The following is a 23,647-nucleotide window of genomic DNA, read 5'->3' as shown; positions in this document are numbered from 1 at the left end:
AGCCCAAATCCACTGTTAGTAGATATTGTTCTCTCTCGAGCTTTCTCTCAAAAATTTTAAAACTCGTCGGCTAAGGAGAGGTTTTCACCCTGATACTCGTTAGAACAAGAATAAATTGAATCGAGGTATCTATAATAGCTTTTGACTACAATAATGAAGAACAAAAAAAGGGAATTTTCATATTCATGGTATTATTGAAAGTATAAGAAACTTGTTCACAAAATTCAAAGTTTGAATCAAAGGGAATTTTCAAATGAAATTGAATGGCTTGAATGTGTAGAACATGGCTATAAACAAAAAGATGGGATATTTAGATTCTTTTTCCTTTTCAATCTTTGCTTCGTCCCATCTTATTGGGGATCTTGTAATTTGATTCATGCTTTATATGCTTCATTCATTATAGTTTTTCAAGACATAATGTTGCAATGATTCCTTCATCTATGGCTCATATATGTTTACTTGTTACTAAAGTTTCTCGACCGACACTATAGGATGCATATCAACCACAATGTTCGATCGACACTTCACCTATTCGAAGATTAGTTGTCTTGAAATGACTCAACTTCTTTATCGGTCATGTCAAATTCTTGAGTCAAAATCACTATTACCTTGATTGATTCGAGACAAAAGGAGAGAATAAACCCTGAAACGAAAAGAATGTGAAAAGAAGAGTTATCTCGATCCCACATCAGTTGGAGATGATCAGAACGAAACATTCCTTATAAGGGTGTGAAAACCTCTCTCTAGTAGACGGACAGTAATGGGTCAAAACGGACCGTATCTACTAGCGGTTATATTAATCATTTCACACCATATGTTGTTATGAGAACACGATAAACTTGAAGATTTTTGAAGACCCACCCACCACCCGAGAACTTGGTTTTTTTCTCACAAATTATTTACGATGTTTTGTTGATTATTTCGAAAATATTTGAATTTTGAATTAAATAATAAATAGTGTTTAAAAGAAAATATAAATGATTGAGTAATTATTTAGTGAATCATTTCTTAATTAATGATCCAACGTCCACAAAATAAGTTTAAAGTTACCAACATATATTATTTTCCTCACAATTATTGTGTATTTATTTACTACAATAATTATTATTTATGAAAATTATAATAAATGGCCTTAAAATTATAGAGAGGGATGGAGTTTGACTCAGAGAGAGGACAGGTAGACCTAATGATAGAGGAGAGAGAGCCCTATTTAAATTAATAAAAATATATTTCGAAAGTTAATTTTAAAAAAATAAAATTATATTTTTACTGTCGGCATGAAAATAGTTAATATTTTATTTAAAAAAATACGCTTCAACTTTTAAAAAATTTAAAAATATTCTTGAAAATTTTCGTATTTTATAACTTTTTAAAAACTTCAAACCTATCGAAATTTTATTTAAAAGTTTAAAAATACTTTTATTATTCGTATATTGATGGAACGGTTAGTACCCTGTTTCAAAAATATTTATGACCTTTAAAAAATAAAAATTTTGTAGATGATTTATGAGACGAGACGTTGGACCGTTTCTGTCTTTCCATGACCTTTTTCTCGTAAAAGATTAAGAGTGTTAATACTATTTTTTAAATTTAATGGGTATTTTTTAATTTTTTAAAAAGTTAAAAAAAATATTAATATTTTTGAAATTTTTGAAAATTTTAGGAAAATATATTTATGAAGTGTAATGAGAAAAAATAGCATTAAATTTGAATTTTAAAAACAAGGCCACATCAACATTTCCACGTCACCATTTGTCTTTTCAAGGACCCTTTTGACCAATTTTTTTTTGTTGGGGAGCTATTAATGAAAATGCCACGTCAGTATTTGGCCCTTGAAGGACCAATGTGGCAATTTTGTTTTTTTTAGGGAGCAATTAATGAAAAAAAAAAATAATGATAGAGGTCAATTCGAGAAAACGTAAAATGTTGAGCTTCGTAACATGGGAATCAAAACAAATATCAATGGTTGGACTGATTTAAATATCCAAAATCTAATTTTAAAATATTTTAAATTCATAGTAAAAAGTTTTAATTTTAACCCATTAAATAAGAATAGTCGATAAAATTAAAACCAGATATGTCAATATAGTATAATAAAATATATTATTTTTTGTTCAACCAGATGACCTATACTTAAATTGGTTAAGATACAAAAAAAAATGTTACCATATTATATGACAATAGTCGCTCAAATTGGTAATCTGACTCAAACCAACTCTCGTAATTTATAAATAGCATTTTTGGCTCGTTTAGAACTACCCACTTCATTTTTCTCTATTATTCATAAAACCCATATCCCATTACCATGTTTTTTTATAATAAGAATGACTCGTGGACATTACTCTCTACTACAAGATATCAATAGGGGTGGAGCAAGAATTGGATATAACCCATCTCGGTCTTATTAGTGTGAGATCCCACATCGGTTAGGGAGGAGAACGAAACATTATTTACAAAGGCGTGGGAACCTCCCTCGTAGACGCGTTTTAAAAACTTTGAGGAGAAGTCCAAAAAAGAAAAGTCAAAAAGGACAATATCCGTTAGCGGAGGCTTGAGCCGTTACATTTAGCTAATAGAAAGAAATTTCTCCAGGCTTCCTCTCTCATTATCAATCCCGATTGGATTAGATACTCGTGGATTAAATAGACATCTAAATGATATTCAAACCCTAAGGCAAGTAGTGAAGAAATGGGTAGTAGAGTGGTGGTACAAGTATACAAGTACTTGGAGAGAGAATAGTCGGCGATGCCATTAATGGGAGCACATACTCTCAAAACAATACCACTTTTTACACAACAAACAAATTCAAATGCCTCCATAAACCAACACCCATCCTCTCATCTCTCAATCCAAAATTGCTTCTCTCTCTCTCTCTCTCTCTCTCTCTCTCTCTCTCTCTCTCTCTCTCTCTCTCTCTCTCAATTTCTAGCTTTTTAGCTACAAACATTCATATATTTCTGCTTAGAATCTATGTTTCTGTCAGTTCATCAGTACCCAACATCCTGTTAGATCGTTTTAAGATCTTAATTTTAGATTAGGAGAGGTTTTTGCTTACAATTAGGGTTTTTTTTTCTCGCCGGAGATTTATCAGCTGTGGCTGCCGCACGCCGCCTTCCTTCCGATTCCGGTGCCTTTGCCGATTGGGTGGCTCCTCCCACCGCCGATGATGAACTTTCTCTCGGTTTCAATTCCGCTGCTGCCGTACCGGTTGCTAGGATGTGGCCCTCCTCCTCCTCCTCCAGACCTATTGCTGGTGCGTATGGCCACACGGCACCACCGCCGACGGACATGGTGGGTCTCATGGCCTCTGGCTATGGAGTTGGCCTTAGTGTTTTGCCTCTTCTTACTGGTCTTGCGCCGTCGAGTGTCGGAATTGAAGAGACTAATTTGATGATCAGCCGCGGCGGCGGCGGCGATGGCGGCGGCGGAGGTGGTGGGGTTCAATTTCATGGGAATAATTTTGATGGGTTTGGGTTTTTGGGAGGTGGGTCGAGCTTGAATTCCGGCGTTGGGACTTGTCATGACTGTGGGAACCAAGCTAAGAAAGACTGCAACCACCGCCGGTGCCGGAGTTGCTGTAAAAGCCGAGGTTTTGACTGTGCTACTCACGTGAAGAGCACGTGGGTTCCAGCAGCCCGGCGGAGAGAACGCCAAGTACTGAGCGCCGCCGCCGCTGCCGCCGCCACTGGTGGGACTTCATCGGGATCCACCTCCGGCGGGAAGAAGCCGAGGCTCATTGCATCACAAACAACCACCAATTCTCACACTTCCACTTCCAATACTCCAACACGAAGCTTCGACACTTGCTCAGGTGATATCAAATCTCCAAACCCTTTTTAGATCGAAATTGCATTTTCATCCCTCGATTTTTCAAACTATTTCATTTCGATCCCGATATTTTCAAATATTATATTTTAATCCCTAAATTGCGATAATTTAATCATTTACGTTCATAAACTTCCATGAATGTCTATTTACATTAATAAAAAAAAAACGATATCCGCTAATTTTAAGAGTCAGATAAATCATGTACGACCTCTAAAAACATGCGAGTTTCGGGTAGAAAATAAAACAAGAGGTCTTTGTCTTAATGCAGCTGCAGATATGAGTTATAAAAGGGCGAAGAAGCTGCCGGAACAAGTACGAGCGCCGGCAGTGTTCAAGTGCGTCCGGGTGACGGCGGTGGAGGGTGGCGGTAGCGGCGGGAATGAATATGCATATCAAGCCGTGGTGAAGATCGGCGGCCATGTTTTCAAAGGCTATTTATACGACCATGGAGTGGAAGCTAGAGAAGGGTTTCCAATGTTGTCGGATTTGCATCTGGGAGGAGGCGGAGATGGCGGTTCGACGTCGTCACCGATCATCGATCCTAGTGATGTGTATGGAAGCTCCGCCGGGCGCGGTGGAGGACTGGCTGGGGGTTCCGGCTATGGTAATCCAATAAGTTGAGTTACTTTTGTGTTTGTTGAGTTGGTTGGATCCATATTTAAACATGTTGGATGTTTTGTTTTAGCATTTGAATTTGTTTAGTGGGGAAATAAGAGATAGGAGCCTTTACTTATATGCTTTATTTTTATTTGTATATTTACATTGCATACAAATAAATAGATTCTATTAATATTTTTAAAAATTTTAAAATTCATTTTAATTTATTATTCAGTTACGTTCTAAAATTTTCGACCCAAATAATTTTTATTAAATAATGAACTCAGTACAACCCTAAACTCAATTTCAATATATATTTGAAAAAATTAGGTGAGTAGTTAAAGAATAAATTATCAAAAAAGAATTATTACGAAATTCTTTAAAAAATAAAATAGACATATGTATATATAACTATATTTTAAGTAAAAAAAAGTATATTTTAAAATTAAATTCAAGTCGTTAGGTTTAACCGAATCTAACGGTAGTAAAACCTATAAATCAAGCAAATCCATAAAAAAATTTATTTAAAATCAACCCATCTCATGAAAATTTTCATTTATTTAAATCAACCATATTCAGATAAGTTCATAATCCAACCCAAACAGAACAGGTTGGGTTGGTGGAATTTTTCAATTTTGTGTTTGCATTCCCCGACGATAGTGTGGTCACTTACTTGAGTATTTTATAAAATACTTCAGTCATGTGCTACTTCTATTTTTCAGGTAAGGCAAGACACCCATGTACGATTGACGACGACATCGCAAGTAAGAATCATGGCACATGCGTAGGATAATTGTATTTAAATTGTTAGTATAAAGCATTTTTCAATTTTAATATTTAGTTTATTTTATTTAATATTTTGATTGCTTTAAAGACTTTTAAACAGGTAAGTTCATGGCAATGTTTTAAAATGGTTTTAAGATAAGAGATGATGTTATGAATATGATAGCAGACTTTAGGTTGGTAGAAATTTAGGGTTGTTACGGTAATAATGAAAAATCAAATATATTTTTGAAACAAATAATAACGGTGGCCATCTAAAACTAATGAGAAATGTATTTTTAAATTTAAATACATTATGAAAAAAGTTAGTATTAAAAATATTTAGTGAGTAACTTTTCGTTGGGGGTTTCCTGGAAAAAATCACATGCACTCGCTCATAACAAAAATATACAACAGCTTTGTGGGATCTAAACTTGTGGCGTATAAATATGTCATTTCTTTTCTTGTGGTCGAGTGATCAACAAACCTCGAACATACCAATTATATGGTAGTGTATAAATAGGAGTTCTAAAAGACATCATTACACCTATTAATCGGAATCGGTACCAAGCTAATAGAGTCGAGTCGAGTCACGTTTGTGAGAAATATTTTAGAAAACGAGAGCGAGAAAATACGTTGAAAACAAATTTAAAGAAATCAATATTATAAACTAAAAGCGAGTAAGTAACAACAACAACTTTGATAGCATATAAGCCGAAAAACTGACAACTAGTGACATCCCCTGTTAGTACATTTTGAGACATTTTAGTCTGGTGTAGACATGATTTTAGTTTAGTGACCGATCATACACCTCCATATTAACATAACAATAATAATAAAAAACTATATAACATGAAACCAAATAAGAGGGGTCTAGAACATAAGCAACACGTCGTGAAGAAGCATGAGGGTGGCACTGTGCATAAGTTTTGATCGCGAGAGCAACAATGTCCAACTTATGATGATTGGATGAGATCAATGGTTAAACCAAAACGGGAACCATGTGTTCAACAAGCGTTTAATATTGACTTCATTGATTCAACATTTATGCTACAGAACACATGAAGCTACTCAAATTGGAACCATGTAAGTTGCAAAAATGGTGGTTGGAGACCAATCTTTTCCATGAATGGCTAACACGGAGCTAAGAATGGAGTAGGTGAGGGTCATGGGATTTGATTCACCCGCGCAGCATTGCGAGAGCGAGTGGAGTTGGGACCGAGTGGGGGCCTCCAATTGCCTCAGTGGAACCAATTATCGCCGGAAGTGGAAGCCGCAATGTCAAGCAAGAACAAACGCCCCGAAACCTCCAAACACCGAAAATCTCCATCGCTCACCCACCCCTCCTTCCTTTCACCAAAAACCTTCAACAGCTGTTCATACCAACAACCCTCAATCATCACCATTCCCTCCGATTTACTCTCTCTTTTCCCTTTCATGTAAGTGTCTCTTTCTCTCTGATTTTGCGATTTCTTTGATGGATTTTGGAGAAATTTGTGGGATTCCAAATGGACTCTGTTTTCTTCAGATTCTCGATTTTTTATTCGCTTTGTCTTGTGATGGATTCGTATGTTATTGATCTGTTGTTTTGTTGATTCGATTCGTGTGGAGAAGTGATGAATTCTTTTGATGAGATTTCTGAGTTACAATACGATATGTTTTCGAGGAACATGGATGATTCTGAGTCTTCTAGGGTTCTTGAAATTTATGTTCATCATGCTAGGAACATTCACAATATATGCATATATGAAAACCAGGATGTTTATGCAAAGTTTTCCCTCACTTATAATCCTGACCAGACCTTGTCCACTAGAGTCGTTCAGGGAGGTGGGAAGAATCCTGATTTCAATGAGAATTTGAGGATGAAAATCACTCAGTTTGACTCTGTTCTCAAATGTGAGATTTGGATGCTTAGTAAGGCTAGAACCTACTTGGAAGATCAGCTTTTGGGGTTTGCTTTGGTCCCTCTTTCACAAGTTCTTTGTAAAGGGAAAGTGACTGAGAATTATAGTCTCTCTTCCACGGATCTATTCCATTCCCCTGCTGGGACGGTACGGTTGAGTCTGTCTTTGGATAAATCGTTGCCTGTTGATGAGTCAAATTCGATAACGGATGTGCCTGTATGTTCGTCGATATCTTCAGAAGTTGTGTTGTTGGATCCAGCAGAATATTCTAGGATCGAATTCCCTGATGTTAATGTGGTGATGGAGAATAAACAAATGGTGTCTGAGTACTTTGATTTGGCTAGAAATAGTTCTCGTTTGAGACCTGGAATTTCCACGTTTCTTCGTCTCGGTGTGTCGCCTCCCCAACCAGCCTATGACTTTGAAATGACTGCAAATTCTTCTAAAGAACACCCAGCTGGATCAGTTTCACCAAACAACAGCAGCATTCAAAACTCTAGCTTCTTAAGCTCCACGACGACGAGTTTGAGTGATGATAGAAACTCTGCTGATTCTGTCGAAAAGAAAGCACGTTTGTCAGGTGCATTGTTGAATTCTTTCGATACTTTTGCCGTTACTACCGAGGCTGGAAATCGAGTCTCTGGTCCTTGTCCGGACACTTCAATTTCAAGGAAGAGCGGCGGGGCAGCAGAGGAAAATGAATCAAAATTTTCAAACAAGGAAGACAAGATTAACATAAAAAAGGAAGGAAATATCCCTTCTGTTCAATATGGTCGGGTGCTTTCAGCTCCATTAGGGAACATTAATCTTGAAACTGAGCAGTCTGCAATGCAGCAGCAAATTGTGGACATGTACATGAAGAGTAGGCAGCCGTTTACAGATTCTTTGGCAAATATGAAACTTCCAATGGATCTCAATAAGCCCGAGAATGAACACCAAGGTGTTGTGATTCAAAACCACGATACGAAACCAGAAACCGATCAAAAGAAAAAGGACGGATCCCGAGTTTTTTATGGTAGCAGGGCGTTCTTCTGATAATCATAGGTGGTGCAAATTTGACACTTCTATCAGGGTATCGGGAGCTATTCAAACTTCCCTGGCTTCACATCAAATGGTATTTATAACTAATCTCCTATACTATTTTTTTAATCTTTTTAGCATGCAACTCTCCTTAAAGAGAGTATTAGTTCTTAATATCTGTTCTAAATCATCTGTCATAGTCTTGGCTACGATGTGTTATGAGTTACTTTTCGCAGAATGTATAGAGTTTTTCATGGTGATTGTATCCAAACAAGCTGTACTAACACTGTGTGAGTATTGTTATTAATTTGTAAGTAGCTTCGTTGCTAGGATCGAAAAATGCATACCCATCCAAACATGGCTATCTTGGTTGTAGTGAGACCTAAAACTTGACATTAAATTTCCGTTTTTTTTTTCTTTGTACTTACTCAGGATGTGCATCACTTTCATACACTTAGTTCTATGCATATCACTTTTATGCATAAGGAACTCACTAGATGGGCATCACTTTTATACTCATTAGGCCTTGTCGGGTATACATCACTTTCATATGTAAGTGGTATCATTTTCATGCACATTGACCCTACATATATCGATTTCATGTTTGTAGGGCCCGTAAAAGTATAGAATAAAAGGAAAAATCGTATAGATATCTTATGACTAATAAATTACACATGCATGAGGCTCTGCATGTAGAAACTATTGTTGGAGAGAGGGATGCGAGTCCTGGGCAAGGGCGACCAAGAGTGAGTCTCAAGGGAGAGAGAGAGAAAAATAAAAATAAGAAAGATCACTGCTAAGGTCCACGATGATTGGCTATTGCAAAAATCCAACAACTATGAGGACATTGCAATGCAAATGGCATCAGCGAAAATCAAAGATTGGCAAGCGACACCATTAACTCAAGAACGGTGCGACACGAGGTGCTCGGGTGCTGTCACTGCGACAAAACGAGATGGAAGTATCCAAAGGTTGTGGTTTAAACAGAAGTCAAAGAGAAATCAGGGGTGATGGGACCAACTTACTCAATCCTCTCCCTCCCCTCAAAGTACACCATAGAGTCTCCCACGAGGCCTTCTTTGAACAACCTCTTCTTAATTGAGGCTTGACTCCTGTGAAACCCTCGAACAAAGTACACATTTTGTTCGACACTTGAGAATTCTATTGACATGACTAAATTAAGATATGAGCATGACTCTGATACCACATTAGGAACAACGACCCTCCACACTGGTATGATATTGTCCATTGTAAACATAAGCTCTCATAGCTTTACTTTTCGTTTTTCCAAAAGGTCTCATAGTGTTCCTTACTTATATACCCACCATCTTCTTCTTAATTAGACAATGTGGGACTCCAATAATGCTCCACAAAGGGATGCCTTGAGCTAAGAGAACTGAGTGGAACTGGGGCTTCTATGTGAAGGAAGCCAAGCCAAACTCAACCATTATTAGACACAAAGCCGGCTAGGGTTTCCTTTTTTTTCCTCGAGATGTCAACTTGACTGGATTTAGTCATGTTGTATTTAGAACCCGAACATAACTTAATTGACTCATTGACCCAATCACTCATTAGAGAAGTGAAGACAAAAGAAGAAAGGCTAAAAGAAGGTATGATTAAGGTTGTTGAAATTTATGCCGTTGGAGTGGGGTTGTGGGGCAGGTAGAGGCCATGTTTTGTCTACACAAAGTGCTTTCATGTTTGAAAGTGCAATGGAAAAGGTGACTAATTGTTTGTATTGTTAGATTAGAGAAAGGAATCCAAAGCAATTTAGCTACTGTTTTGGAGTTACGAAACATCATAGCATGGCTCTCTCAATGCCTTTTGGAAAAGTGAACTTGACTGTGGGCTGCTTTTTCTCTGTGCATTTTGTTCTTTGATTTGTTTGTTTGTGGCTTCTTCCTCCTCTCCCACCAACGTCTACCTCAAGTGGCCCATGGCTGGTTTGGCCATCCCTTAATTGAATTTGGTATGGATTCTTCGTTAGAATTAGACTCCGGCCATTGAACTATGTTCAAGTTGATCTTGTATGTTATGATAGCACTATTTATGGCTTTATTCTATAGTCTTCTCAACAGATACTGTCATTCGTATATAAGTCTCCTACTCTTAGATGAATATTTAAAAATACTTAGTAAGTAACTCCACTGTTGGGATAAACAAATGCAAACCTATTCAACTATGATTTCATGTTTTGATGAGACCTAAAATCTAGTTTATGACTTTAGGTTAAAATTTCATTTTGTGGGTGGATTTTGATACAAGATACTTCTCTACACATAACTTATGCACATACATGATGTTTCATTAGGTGAATATCTCGTTTTTGTAAACCCTAGGTCTACATATAAGCTTATGCACTCTCACACAGCGATCCCGGGAAGAGACAGGACCCAAAATCATTCTTATAATCCATGCTCAATGTACACACATGTAGGAGGTCCCACATAAAAATTGTCGTTTTGTAGGATGGTACATACAATACTACCATAATATCATGACATACGACCTCTACGAAGCTAATATATGTAATCACGAATTCTGTCATTTACATTTTAATTCCTGGTGCCTCAAGAGTCATACACATGGTCATATCATCACGGTCATGAGAATTATATACATGGAAGCATAATACATCAAATAAAACATATAATGTCATATCAATATAATAAGACATATAGTTAGCAACCAGGAACAGATAAACTAATCCGATCTATAAAGTTTTTCTTTATTAACTGACCTAACCCAAACTATATAGGATGGTTGGATTTTTTGAGTCATCGGGTATATATATATATAAGTATAAAGATTTAAAATGGATTGAAATTTGGAAAAATTAATGGTTATGACAAATATATATTTTTAATAAAATGATTTAGACACAAACAAATTGAAAAAAAATATATATATATATATATTTAAAAATTATTTAGTGGGCTATCTAGTAGGGTGCTTGGGCCTTGAGCAACAAACCCAATTGCCTAGGCCCAGATCTTGACTTTTTGGGCTATCACTCGCACGTGTGAGCCCTGTTCCCTTTCTGCTCATTCACACGTGTTAGATAACAATGGAAATATAACTTAATTGGTTAAGATATATATAATCGATAAAAGATCAGAAATTAAACTCCGACTTATATCTAATTTAGCTGCTTAAAACATATATTATTGACCAAAAAGCGAGTAGTTGAAATTATTGCAGTTTCAAATATTACTAAAGCGTGATATAAAAACATTTTAGACTTGTAAGTGTCGAGGAGAGAGAGACAGTAGAGTAATTTGTAACGATTCGAGACCATTACAGAAAATGTCTTTTGTCACATGAGTCTGTATAGTGATGTCTTAACATACTGTTAAAACGCTCAAATATAACATCTCACCTACGCTTTGGAGACTCCCTCAATTTCACATGAGATTCGAATCAAATAAAATTGTCGCAGATTCACGAACCCGAACACAAACATAATGAAAATTATAATATCCTTTGTTTTGAGATTATACAAATTTGGTTCACGAATACACCCCAAAATGAATGTACCCAAGAATCTTGCACACTTTCAGGAACAACACTTCTGAAACATTATATATATATATATATATATATATTATTTATTTATTTATTTAGAGACAGGATAATGTAAGAGAAAAAAAGATCTTTGTGGGAGGAATAAAAAATTAAATATTTTATTATTTTTTCAATTTAGTTCTTATCATCCCATAAATAAATAAATAAATAAATAAATAAATAAATATATATATATATATATATATATATATATATATATATATATATATATATAACTTCGAGACCGCCACATAGAGTGGAGAAACTGCTACACGAAGTTTTTTTTACCATTTTTCATCATATCTTAAAGATTCTTTGGTTCGTGCCAATATCCAACCTCTCTATCGTTACTATCTCTTCCAATGGACCATCAGTGTTTCGACGTTTTGACTTCCAAAAACGATTCCAAAAAAGATAAGGCTGCAAAAAGCAATACGACACTTTATCTCTCATCTTATAGCCTTTGAAATTTGTGTTTCGATTTAGTAGATATTACGTCGTTAAACCTCATCATTAGTGAATTCTAATATTTACCAACAATCTAAGGACTAAATTAAAAATATTAAAATATAAGGAACTAAATTGAAAAAAATACAATGGCACGTGAAAGTAAAAAATTCAAACCTCTAACCTTATATCAACGAATATAAAAATAATGGTAGGGTAGATACATGGAATAATGCAAAAAGAAAAAATAAATAAAATAAATAATAAAAGGAATAATAAATATAAAAGGGAATAGGATATATTAGATGGGTGCATTTGGTCCATGTGTTTGGCCGTACACTGACTCCACCACCAACATTATTGGAGAAACCCTCCAAAATCTGAGGGACCTTATCTCCACGTGGCACTGTTTTTTTTTTTTCTTTTTTCTTTTTCCTGTTTTAAATTTTAGATTTTACCGTTAGAATCTTTAACTTTTTTTTCTTTTTTTATTTGGTAAAAAAATTGTGATGATAGTTGCAAATTCTTTATTGCAAAAAATGATAATTTTTATGATTTTAAACGTTTTTTTTTTTTTTTTTTTTTATCTCTATAGTTGGTATTTAATTTAATTTTGTTCGTATGGTTTAATCCAAATTTTATTAATTGTCTTTTTATTAATCCGGATAATTTTAAAAGAGGACTCTAAATTCTAATATAGAAATATTTATTTAACCTATGAAGTCGAGACTCGGAGAGACCTACTCTGAACTAGGTAAAAAATGGGAAAGAGAGCGTGAACAAGTCTCTCTATTTAGTAAAATAAATTTAATAAAATTATATTTTTACTTTTGAAATATTATTAAATTAAATATTTTTTCAATAGAAATTATTCATTAAAATTTTATTTGTAATGGACGAAAAAAATTGAGGTGAATTTCTACCCCATTCTCACAAAAATAAATTAATAATTTTTTGGGATATAAATTGAAATAGGCGGTAGGGACAGAGACGTAAAAGACTTTCTTATCTTCGTCGTTGGACATCTCTACTAATATAATATATTAGTTTGAGTTAAATATAAAATATAATAAGAAAATAAATAAAATAAAGTTTTTTTTTTTTTTTTAAAGATAAATACAGAAGATAATATAACATTTTTTAGATTAATTTATTTACATATTTAAATCTTTAGTTTAATATTTATCGATCAGTAATGATTTGATATGCTCCTCATACAATATCCCCATTTCCAGACATTGTTTAATTACTAAATAATTTAATACATATGTTATTTTTATAACAATTATCTCCAAAATATATTATTTTATATATATTTTTTATTTTTTTTATTTTATTTTTTTTTATACTCACTCACCCTTTCGATATCAAGAGGATGATTGGTCACACTAAGAACGAAACACGGCTCGATTCTAGGGATTCCTCTCTTATTTTTTGTCGATCGAGCCGTTTTTTTACTAGATATGGAAGCAGTTTCATTTCTTTTATCGTTCTGTTACATCCTAGTTTCACACTGTTCTACTCAACGCTCTCTGCATGTCAAGATTGAATTTGCTTGCGTCGAATTTAAGTCTTATTATAAAGTTTGGACGATGCTTTATAAAGTTAAGAGTAAAAAATTACATATTTAAGGAACCTTGTCACATCCTTCTAAAATTTAATAAACCATACATTAAATTATTTTTGCTTTTTAACCACTTTTTATTACTTTCAATATTGAAATTATTTCATTATATTCTCTAATTTTTGTAATGTTTAATTTATGCTCTGATACACAATTATTCAAGTCTTATTAAAAAAAGAAAATAAATAATTAATAGAAATATGAGTATTAAATTATTAGTTTTGAATTAAATTTAGGAGGGTTGTGTCACGCGCGCGTGGTATAAGTTTCCCCTTGGAGTCGCGGAGCTTCTTAAATTCGTCAAAATCCAAACCGTTCTCATCCCTGAAAATTATGCCTCGTCCGCGACACCACCGTCAGCCCTCCCAAGTACTTCCGCCGGAGCTGATCTCCGGCGAGGATCCCTCGCAGATCTTGGACTTCGGGCGGTCTGTTTCCGGAGCCTTTTCCGGCCAACGCCATCAAGCAGCACCTGAAGCTGCTGCTGCTGCTGCAAATGCCGCCGCCTCAACTGCCATTCAACGGTCCAAAACAGCCGCCAGCCAGGAGGTTTCCGGCGCCGAGCAGTTCCCTCAGCTGACCAAAACGCCGCCTTCCGCCGCTTGAACTCGACTCTGTTTTAGGTCAGAGAGAATCACTCTGTCTCTCTTTTCTGTTTTACCCTAAAATAAATTCGATGAAATGGAACGAAGGGTTCATGTTTCTTTTCTTTCATTTTTCTTTCTTTTTTTTTTTTTTTTCAAATAAATAAATAAATATAATGTTGAAATCCAAGCAACTCTATTCTTAGATTTATTAGGTTAATGTTTATGTTATAATATTAGCGGTTAAATTGTACAATTATCTAGTGGTGCTTAAATGAAAATCTTGGGAGACTTTACCCTAACCGTTAGGAATTGACATCTACTTAGCATAATCAAACGTCGCTTGTCATGGCATCTTATGAAATTATATAGTTAATTATTATTACACTTTTACCATTTATATATCGACATGTTACTCACACACATGCATGAAATTCCACGTACATGACATCTGATATATATATGTTACAACCATCGCATTCATCATATAATCACTCAAACACAATATGAATCATATCAAATTATTCATACACAATCTAACTGTGAGATCCCATTGAAAAAAGGTATGGAACTCAGGTGGAAATCTAGAAGTCTATCCCTAACATATGCGTTTTAAAACCGTGAGGTTTTAAAATGTTGAGATGAAGCTCAAGAGAGAAAGTCCAAAGAGGTATCCACTAAACGTTTTAAAAGCTTGAGAGGAAGCTCAAGAGACTAGATATCCACTAATAAAAGCCCGGTGAAGATAATATTACTAATAGTAATGGTAGAATATTATAAATAGTATCAAAATGAGTCAACAAGTGGCGTGCTCCTAGAAGAGTGGATCGTGAAATCTCACATTGGTGAGAGAGGAAACCGAAGCAGTTAAAGAGAGAAACGAAACATTTCTTATAATAATATGGAAAACGTCTTCTACAACGGGCCCTTAAAGCTTGATGGCCAATTCAAGCCTAGGACTAGGTTCCTATCGAAGCTTTCAAATTTTCCCCATTTTCCTCAAAAACGCCTCTAATCCTACACTTTTATCTCATCATTGTTCCAACCTTCCAATCCTTGCCACAACCAACCATACATTGAGTGCATATCTTCATCTCCACAATAATAAATTATGCTAAGAATATGAACCAATAATAAAACCATACCATTTAAACATACACAAAATGATGGGACAAACCATAGTACATAAGTAACAAGCAAACTGTCTGTCACATTTGACAAATTATTTCCATACTAGAAAGAAAGAACGACTGACCCGACTGACCCGACGACATTTAAAACTAGAAAGTTCCCAAAGATTCCAGTTCACTCGTAGTAACATAATAGTGTGCATAATAACAACCAACACCCTTTCTTTCACAACTGAAAGCAAGGGAAGGGTGATTCATATCAAAGAGTGTAGTCATCCATCCAAACTAAACAACATATGATTTGAAACCAACCCCACCATCATCCAGTTTAGGTAATGTAGATTCTTACCCGCATAGAATATACCAATAAGTCTTCGGAGAAAGAACTTGCCAAGCAGCACGATATTATCACCTGCCATCGGATGATGATAGTAAAAGCAATTTCAACAGCTAGACTCGACAGTTAAGTAGAGATTACTGAGTACACCACTTATCCCACCAACCCCTTGTGAGATAAGCCCCAAAATCGATCAACGTAAAAGACCTTCTAACCAACCCAAGCAACCTGACAAGGCATTTACTTCCATACGAACAGCTTATCGAAAAAATGTTCCCAAATTCCTTTTCCTCTTGCTGGAGAGCTCGGCCAATTTGCTACAACAAAAAGAAAAAAATACAGAATGTGTAAAGTCGTCTTTCATTTCACCAAATGTGTCAGTCCCACCATCCACCACCATGTATATGATAAAAGCTACTCCAATTACCCAAATTTTAGTTCACTAGTACAAAGACTTGCAAAAAAGTAGATGTGGAAGGTAAAGTACCTGTTATGGTAGCAAGTGCCTGCTTAAATCCAAGGCCAGAAATGCTCCAACAAATTTTTCAACAAGCAGCAAAGGTGGAGTTCAATTTGGCACCAGGATGTGGTACAATCACCATTATCATTCCCAAAGACCTCAATAATCAAGGAAATATGTTAAGATTAAATCTTTTTAATAAAGTTAACCATTCAAATATCATCACAATTCAGCAATTCAACAGTTCAGAGAGATAAGTGACATACCATCTATACTCTCATACTGACATCACATGAAGTAACGACCTGTCCAAATAGACTGTCCTGGATATTGCTCAGGCAGTGGAGTAAAGAGTTGGCTACCACCATTCACAAGCTGTTGATGTGGCTGCAGATGTTGTTCATTGTGCTGTTTTAGATTCTCAAGAACCTGGAAATCAGGCCAGCCTTTCTGTTTTCCTATCGGAGACTGCACGTTTGGAACTTGTTTGCCAGGAAAAGGGAAGCTGATGGCCGCACTCAATACATTACTACCACCAATTTGCTGAGCATTCATATGAGATGTGAGATGTGTAGCATTAGCAGAGTCTTTTGTAGAAGAGGGCAGCTGATACCCATCCAACCAGCTATAATCATCCATGGTCTGATTCTCACTTCTAAACTCTGAACCAGGAAGGGATTCATTAGCATGCTTAGTAGTAACGTGATTGAAACCAGGAGGAGGTCCAAGATGCCTAACTGGTCGACTTACTGGATGTTTTCTCAACCCTGATTGAAGGCTAGAAAATACACCTGTGGTCATTGGGTCGATAACACCTCCAAATGAGACAGGACCATCATTCCTAGATTGTACTTGAACTCCTAGGGGCTTTTTGTCATTGTAAAAGACATCACTATTCATGCTAACAGTTTGTTTGACAGGCATCGAGTGAACTGCAGGATTAAACATGCTTATATCATTCTGAAGATCAGATTTCATCCCATGCCCATTCTCCAATAACCTCAAACTTTGCAAGCTGTCAACAAGACAAGCTTTCTGTTCAAGAGGCCACTTAGAAGCATTTGACTGAATTGTTTGCCAATGGAGAGTGTTAATATTAGCAGCAGCCATAGGTGCTTGAGAACTTGACTCAAAACCACTTGACAGGTGAATATCCTCAGAAGAGGTTGTCATGCCACCATAGGATCTCAGATCACCCCCAGAAGAATTTCTCGCAAGTTGCAAACCCTCATAACCTGACCGCAATGCATCAGCCATTTCAATTCGCTTCTCAGCAACTAGAGGCTTAAAGACTATTACTTCATCATCCTCTTCACCTTCCAAAACTAGCTGAGAACTTGACTTCCCAACTGCCAAGTTATTTGTTTTCTCTACTTGAGTTCCTTGCATTGCATTGCCTGGACCAGGCATCATGGTAGAAGACGATGGAATGACAAAATCATTTGGCACTTGAGGTTCAATTCCAGTACAAAACCTTTTCACCTTTGAATTGTAGTATATTGGTTCTTGATCGATCTTGACTATATTAGCTAAAGCCTTCCCTGCAGCCAGAATCCTTTTAACGCGAGCAACTTTTTCTTTATTGCCATCACTTCCAGAATGCTTCCTTGAAAAATCCAATATAGTCTGTGCAGGAAGAAGTGGCAAGAATCCCCTTAATTCAAGATCCTCCCATAATGCAAGCCGATTATCAGTTTCGCCCTCTTCATACTTACTGAGGTTAAAAAAGCAAGTTTCATCCTCATCATCTAAAGACACACAACCACTAGACAAAAGCTTATTGAAGAAGGAGATGCAACGGTTCCAAAATTTTGATCTAGCAGTAGCCTGTTTATCATCAACTTCACTGCTTGCTGCAATTTCCGGACAACATGCCAACCATTCAACAAGAACTAGAAGAGCAGGCAGAAAAAAACTTGATAAAGGATCACACAACTGGGAACATCTATCAAGAATAGAACCCATCAACTCAAAAACTGCAATATGTGCATTCTGTATCAAAACGGCCCGTTGTACAATTTCTGAGTACGTCTGACCTTCAGTTTCTTTATTCACATTGTGAACTGTGAATATAAGAATTGCAACAATTCTAACTACGATGAGACTATTCTCAGCAGCAACTGTTCCAAAAAGCAGTTCCTCTTCAGGTCCAGAAGACAAAAGTTCTGAGAAACTACTATTTACCAATGAGAGAACCTCTGTAAACGTCTCTAGGCTGAAGGAGGAGAAGAATCAGATTCAGAGATATATATATATGTTGGAACCCACCCCCAAACAAGAAAAGGAACAAAACAAGTAAATAACGAAGTAATTACCTTGTGCGCGTGAAAAGAATTCCATTTAGACGAACAAATCTAATGCAAAAGGATTTAAATGGCTCCTGTGGAGATAGCACACTCTCCTTTGGGGGTTCAGCATTAGAATCTTTAGTTGCAAGCTTCACTTCTCCTTTCCGTCCTTTTCCACTAAATCGAATAGGTGATTCCTTCACCACAGAAGCTTTAGCAGCCCCTGACAGCTGAGAATAGCTCTGACGGTTCTGTTAAAAGAAGAAGAAAAAAAAAAGCCAAGGATGGCTCAGATAGTTCAGTATCCATATTGAATTGCCCAGCTCTAGGACCACTAATGAGAAAACTGTTTGACGCAACAGATCAGTGGAATGGTCAAAATACCTATAGACTTCAGTGAAGTTAATTAGGAAGTAATAGGCAAGGCAAATACTAAAAGCTAGAAACGTGGTACCAAGATTTAAAGTTGATAAAGTCCCAGAAATGGAAAGTCTTTATGGTATTAAACAGCATACATAATCGAAACAGATTAGCCCCATTTGATCAGCATCTCACTAATAGTTTTCTTTTTAAAAAAAATTGTTGGTTTCCTCAAAATTACTTTACAATGGTTTCTTCTCAACTTTCTTACAGAAAATTTTGTATTCCAAGTCAAATTTCAAAATGACGTCTTTTAATAAGATACTTTCTTTTTTAATCTTGACTTGAATTTAAAACATTTTTAGAGGGTAGATAACAAAAAGGTGGAAGTAGTATTTGTAAGCTTCATTTTCAAAAACAAAAAATAAACCAGATGGTCATCGAATGGAGTCTTCATAATTCTATTTGAACAATCAGCCTTGAGTTATGAATGGTATAGCAATATCTAGTAGCATTTTAAAAATTATATCCACGTCATGAGCAAGAAAAAGACAAGAAAAGAAAATATATAAGATAGACTGCAATAGGTGGCATACAAATGAAAATACCTTCTCAAATGCAACAATCAAATTATCTCTGGCAGTAGAAAATGGAGAATCAACTGCCAGACTCCGGAAATATCGATAAACAGCAACCAGCTCATCTCCTGAGTATGAAGCTAATATAGCAAGCTGAAAGTTGGAAACACTTATATCATAAGTAAAAAGCTCAGAAGGATGAAGATGAGAAGCATATAAAATCGGCAAACAAAAACAGTAATAAAGAAATCAATCTAAAGGATTAATACTCAAGATATTCATAAAAACCTGATGATGAGGATTGCCACTAGATGGACAAAGTGATGCTGCTTGCAGGTAGTAACTTGAGGCTGCAGTATACTCCCGATTTTTTGAATCACCTTCCCCATATAACCCTTTGTAGCGTGCAAGATCACCCAAGTATATCAAACAACGATGACAAGAAATGAGACCTTTCTTTATGTCAGCAGGCTTCTTTCCATCTTTATCTGTAGCCATACGGTTGTCTGCATCCTCCGAGAAAAAACCCAAAGGAAGCCCATATTTTGCTCTGATTTTCAATATTAAATCATGGTAAAATCCAGTAGCTTCTGAAAGAAATGTTTTGAACTGCAATCTTATTTTTGGAACTCTGTCAAGCCTTGTAGGCACGCCTTGAGAATTGTTAGAACCAGCAGAAGCCAAAGCAGCACTGAAATGTGCTCTCAGCTCCTCAATTCGCTTGTAATGCAGTTGCCACAAGGCATATTCAATATTGTGCTGTTCAGAGAAAGCATAATCCTCAAGGATTATTGTTTCATAATTTTCCCGTATTTGTTGCCATGCATTGGAATCTGAAGGAATTCGAGCCTGAGCTGACTTTCTACACCGATTCTCCAACTCAATATTCTGTTAAGTGATAGACGCCAAAATTATTGACAAATTTAAAAATGCGCAAAACACATATTGTATAAGTCCAGATCATCCAAGCTATCTTACATGCACGAAACTAATTTCATTCTAATATCCACACTACCAAAAATTTGTTTTACCTCTGATCCTCGATGGTTAAAGCGTGAACACATTTTATGTGAACAAAACTACAGACTTTTAAAAAATGATTTTCAGAACAAAAAGAAATAAAAAAAACTACCTTTTCATAAAGGCGTTGAGCCCGCTCCCATGATGCAGAAGCGGAAGCAGACATTTTAGCCATCTGTATACTTATCTTCCATCAATTATGCTCAATTTATTCATACCACATATATCTGCAGGAAAACCATAAACCGTTAACATAATAAATAACAGAAATGCAGAGGGAGAAAAACAGTGAAGGAAAGGCATAAAGACATCTACAAAGTATCCCTAAGAGTATGTTTAGAATAACTTAGAAGATGAATTCAAAACTAGCAAAGAGAGGTCTGAAATACAAGTGCATCATAGATAGAATAAGATAGAGAAGTAGCAAAACTAATGGTCTCTGCTTTAAAAATAATGTTAAGATCACAAGAATAGCTGCAACATAAGCTGAAAATAATTTAATCAGAATTCTGTCACCTCAAATCATACTTAAAAACGTTGTTGGAATTACCCACTGATAAAAATACAGTTTATATTTTCCATTGGTAAGGGAAGATAACAAGTTCTCAGCCCTTCAGCCTTGGTGAGGGAAAACCCACAAGACCCATAACCACATCAACCTAAATACGGCAACTCAACCTAAGTAGGAAAAACCCACAAATTTTAATTTCGATACGAATTTCTAAAATCCATCAAATCATTCCCCAAAGAGAAATTCAAATATCAACATTTAGTCATCAATATACTTGAAGACTCATCCATATTTCCGAACTTAGTAGGAATCTTGAAATAATTAACCAGATGAATCTTATCTTTAAGGTCACATAAGAAAAAACAGCAACTAGACACATTCATCTATTAACCATGATCAGAAAAATCTTCACACGGAAATTATATTAACACGCACAAAGAAAACCAAAGGCATGCTTCCAAAGAGAAGCCATGCTTTCAACAAAGCACAAATTCCATGATTCATCCAAGAAAACGAACAAGACAGACGGTTGAATCGAAATTGAGATAAGAACCCTATTAAGACTCATGCAATAATGGAATTGGCCTAAACCCTAACAGACCCAAATATTCAATTCCCATTCCCCGGGACAAGAAGCTTTACCCACCGATAGTCGTCTACCAAAAAAAAAAAAAAAAGGAAATTCAAACGCAAGAAAGAAACCCAATTAAAATTTCTAAAGAACACAACTTTTCTCATAAAAAAATCGAGACATATTTTGCAAAATACCTCCGAGTTAACCTCCAAATTCGAGCTTGACTTAATTCAGATTTCAATTCCACGACCCAAAAAGAAAACAAAAAAAAAACACCCATCAAGCGCCTACCCCCGAAAGAAACCTCGACTTCAGAAGCACGACAAAAGAAAAAGAAAGGTCAAACAAAACATAACAAAGACTCTAGATCGAACAAACCCACAAAAAATAATAATAATAATAATAATAATAAACCGCGATGACGATCAATCAGCTGGAGAATCCCAACCCGAGAAGAGCCGACAAAAAAGAAAGAGTCGGAAATCAAAAAAGAAAAACAGAAAAACAAAAGGAAATCACCATTGCGAATAAATTCGAAGAGTACCTGAAGAGCATGATCGGATCGACGGTGAAAAAGAATTGTAGAAAGAGGAGGAGGAAGAAGAAGAATGTGGATTTAGGGTTGGAAGAAGAGGAGAAATGGAGTTTGTTTGGTTTGAAGAGGATGAGATTGGGTTTGGGGGATTTTAGGAATTTTCCTTTTTCCTTTTTTTCTTTTTTTCTTTTTTTTCCTTTTCCAATGAGATTCCGTCGTTTTCTTTGTTTTTGCCTATACCACCTATTTTTCATCCATCATCTAAACGACGCCGTGTCACTTCCTATTGATCAATTTTCATATTATGACGTAGAATTTATTATAATTAATTTTAATAAATGCAATCAATTAATTTAATTACAATTAAATGACTTCATACAAAATTAATTAAAATAATCATATGCGTGAAATCTCAATGTAAATGTAATCCCATCAAAATTAAATTCATAATTAATAAGTATATAATTAAATTCATAATTAATACGTATAAATGAAACGTGACTTGAATTTAATTTTTCTATAATTATTGCAACAATATAAATTTTGTAGTTTAAGCGTTTGGAGAATTTTCTGTAAAAAATAAAACTCTAAATTATGCTTATAAGTGGTAATTATATTATTATTCTTTTTTATATTAAAATGCAAAATAAATAAATTCCATTTGCTTCTTATTTAGTTCTTTTAATTTTTAGAATTATATACTTTTGTGATATATATATAGTTAGAAACTCGTTTTGTTCTCATTTAAAGGTAACTTTGAACCATAATTATTAAAAGAAATGATCTTCTAAATGGAAGTCCAAACTTCATGATGAATATTGCTCATTTAAGCATAGGTATTATCAAACCTTTCTCTGTAAAATTTAGATTTCAACATAATATGTTTTAGGGTCATTAATGAATTTAAAGCTTACAGATCCATCAAGCCTAGTTTCATCTCAATTCAAACTTGCCCCAAGGTGACATGTACATTTATTAATTGGATGATTGGATGCGAGCAGCCCATGGACCACGTACTTATTCATATTTGAAACGACTCGTTGGGTTAGCACAAATAGACTTATCATTGTGTCAACCCAAATACGAGCGTGTATATATAGTTCTCCATATATTATATTTTATAAATTGAAAAAAAATTTAAGTACATTTTGAGTTAATATAACCTTCTTAAAAACATGAAAAAAAATAAAATAAAATGATGAATGATAATTTATAATATATTAACTTTATCAAATAACATAATTTTGAAATAAATTCAATAAAGAAAATATAAATTCAAATAAAATAAAGAAATAAAGGAGACCAAGTCATATTCTAACATACTCATCAATGTTAGACGAACACGACTCTCCACAATCATATGATCTTGTCCACTTTGATCAGCTCTCATGGCTTTGCTTTGGGCTTCCCCAAAAGGCCTCATGTCAATGGAGAGAGTATTCTTTGATTATAAACTCATGATCATTCCCTAAATTAGTCGAAGTGGGACTTTCATCATCCAACAATATAAAAGATTTTCCGGGA

The 23,647-nt window shown here is 35.2% G+C and overlaps 3 protein-coding genes across 9 annotated transcripts; 2 read left to right on the top strand and 1 right to left on the bottom strand.

Moving 5' to 3' along the window:
- The first annotated feature begins 2,731 nt into the window (after positions 1-2,731).
- On the top strand, positions 2,732-4,630 carry LOC111793985 (protein LATERAL ROOT PRIMORDIUM 1-like). Of its 2 annotated transcripts, none has more exons than XM_023676079.2 (2): positions 2,732-3,811; positions 4,097-4,630. In XM_023676079.2, the coding sequence occupies exons 1-2, from the start codon at positions 3,217-3,219 to the stop codon at positions 4,447-4,449; spliced, it is 948 nt and encodes a 315-aa protein (XP_023531847.1). In that variant the 5' UTR covers positions 2,732-3,216; the 3' UTR covers positions 4,450-4,630. The 2 variants fall into 2 exon arrangements, with proteins under 2 accessions (XP_023531847.1, XP_023531848.1); XM_023676080.2 differs by having other exon boundaries at positions 2,738-3,811; positions 4,103-4,630.
- Positions 4,631-6,233: 1,603 nt separating this feature from the next.
- Positions 6,234-9,297, top strand: LOC111793984 (uncharacterized). Of its 5 annotated transcripts, none has more exons than XR_015420550.1 (3): positions 6,234-6,626; positions 6,911-8,205; positions 8,795-9,297. XR_015420550.1 is itself a non-coding variant. In XM_087122918.1 (2 exons), exons 1-2 carry the CDS (start codon positions 6,466-6,468, stop codon positions 8,124-8,126), a joined length of 1,377 nt encoding a protein of 458 aa, XP_086979044.1. In that variant the 5' UTR covers positions 6,234-6,465; the 3' UTR covers positions 8,127-8,528. The 5 variants fall into 5 exon arrangements, 3 of the variants coding, with proteins under 3 accessions (XP_086979044.1, XP_086979045.1, XP_023531846.1); XR_015420549.1 differs by having other exon boundaries at positions 8,722-9,297; XM_087122918.1 differs by lacking the exon at positions 8,795-9,297 and having other exon boundaries at positions 6,911-8,528.
- A 6,156-nt stretch (positions 9,298-15,453) lies between these two features.
- LOC111793983 (nonsense-mediated mRNA decay factor SMG7) lies at positions 15,454-22,296 on the bottom strand. 2 transcript variants are annotated; one of them, XR_015420740.1, is made up of 8 exons: positions 22,133-22,296; positions 20,616-20,730; positions 19,772-20,371; positions 19,514-19,636; positions 18,573-18,796; positions 16,524-18,472; positions 16,285-16,415; positions 15,454-16,114 (listed from the first exon to the last, which is right to left on the bottom strand). XR_015420740.1 is itself a non-coding variant. In XM_087123339.1 (7 exons), exons 2-6 carry the CDS (start codon positions 20,676-20,678, stop codon positions 16,546-16,548), a joined length of 2,937 nt encoding a protein of 978 aa, XP_086979465.1. In that variant the 5' UTR covers positions 20,679-20,730; positions 22,133-22,296; the 3' UTR covers positions 16,284-16,415; positions 16,524-16,545. The 2 variants fall into 2 exon arrangements, 1 of the variants encoding a protein (XP_086979465.1); XM_087123339.1 differs by lacking the exon at positions 15,454-16,114 and having other exon boundaries at positions 16,284-16,415.
- Positions 22,297-23,647: the final 1,351 nt, after the last annotated feature.

Source organism: Cucurbita pepo, chromosome 4, assembly GCF_057944985.1.
Source record: "Cucurbita pepo subsp. pepo isolate OVF chromosome 4, ASM5794498v1, whole genome shotgun sequence".
NCBI lineage: Eukaryota > Viridiplantae > Streptophyta > Magnoliopsida > Cucurbitales > Cucurbitaceae > Cucurbita > Cucurbita pepo.
The sequence above is the reverse complement of the archived record's forward strand: the minus strand, read 5'-3'. Positions and strand labels throughout refer to the sequence as shown.

Excerpts from the sequence above, each read along its gene's own strand:
- LOC111793985 (XM_023676079.2), top strand. The coding sequence starts at position 3,217 with ATGTGGCCCTCCTCCTCCTCCTCCAGACCTATTGCTGGTGCGTATGGC. Across the intron at positions 3,812-4,096 it reads AAGCTTCGACACTTGCTCAG|CTGCAGATATGAGTTATAAA; the intron begins GTGATATCAAAT and ends GTCTTAATGCAG.
- LOC111793984 (XM_087122918.1), top strand. The coding sequence starts at position 6,466 with ATGTCAAGCAAGAACAAACGCCCCGAAACCTCCAAACACCGAAAATCT. Across the intron at positions 6,627-6,910 it reads CTCTCTCTTTTCCCTTTCAT|GAACATTCACAATATATGCA; the intron begins GTAAGTGTCTCT and ends TCATCATGCTAG.
- LOC111793983 (XM_087123339.1), bottom strand. The coding sequence starts at position 20,678 with ATGGCTAAAATGTCTGCTTCCGCTTCTGCATCATGGGAGCGGGCTCAA. Across the intron at positions 20,372-20,615 it reads CTCAACGCCTTTATGAAAAG|AATATTGAGTTGGAGAATCG; the intron begins GTAGTTTTTTTT and ends ATCACTTAACAG. Across the intron at positions 18,797-19,513 it reads TGATTGTTGCATTTGAGAAG|AACCGTCAGAGCTATTCTCA; the intron begins GTATTTTCATTT and ends TTCTTTTAACAG.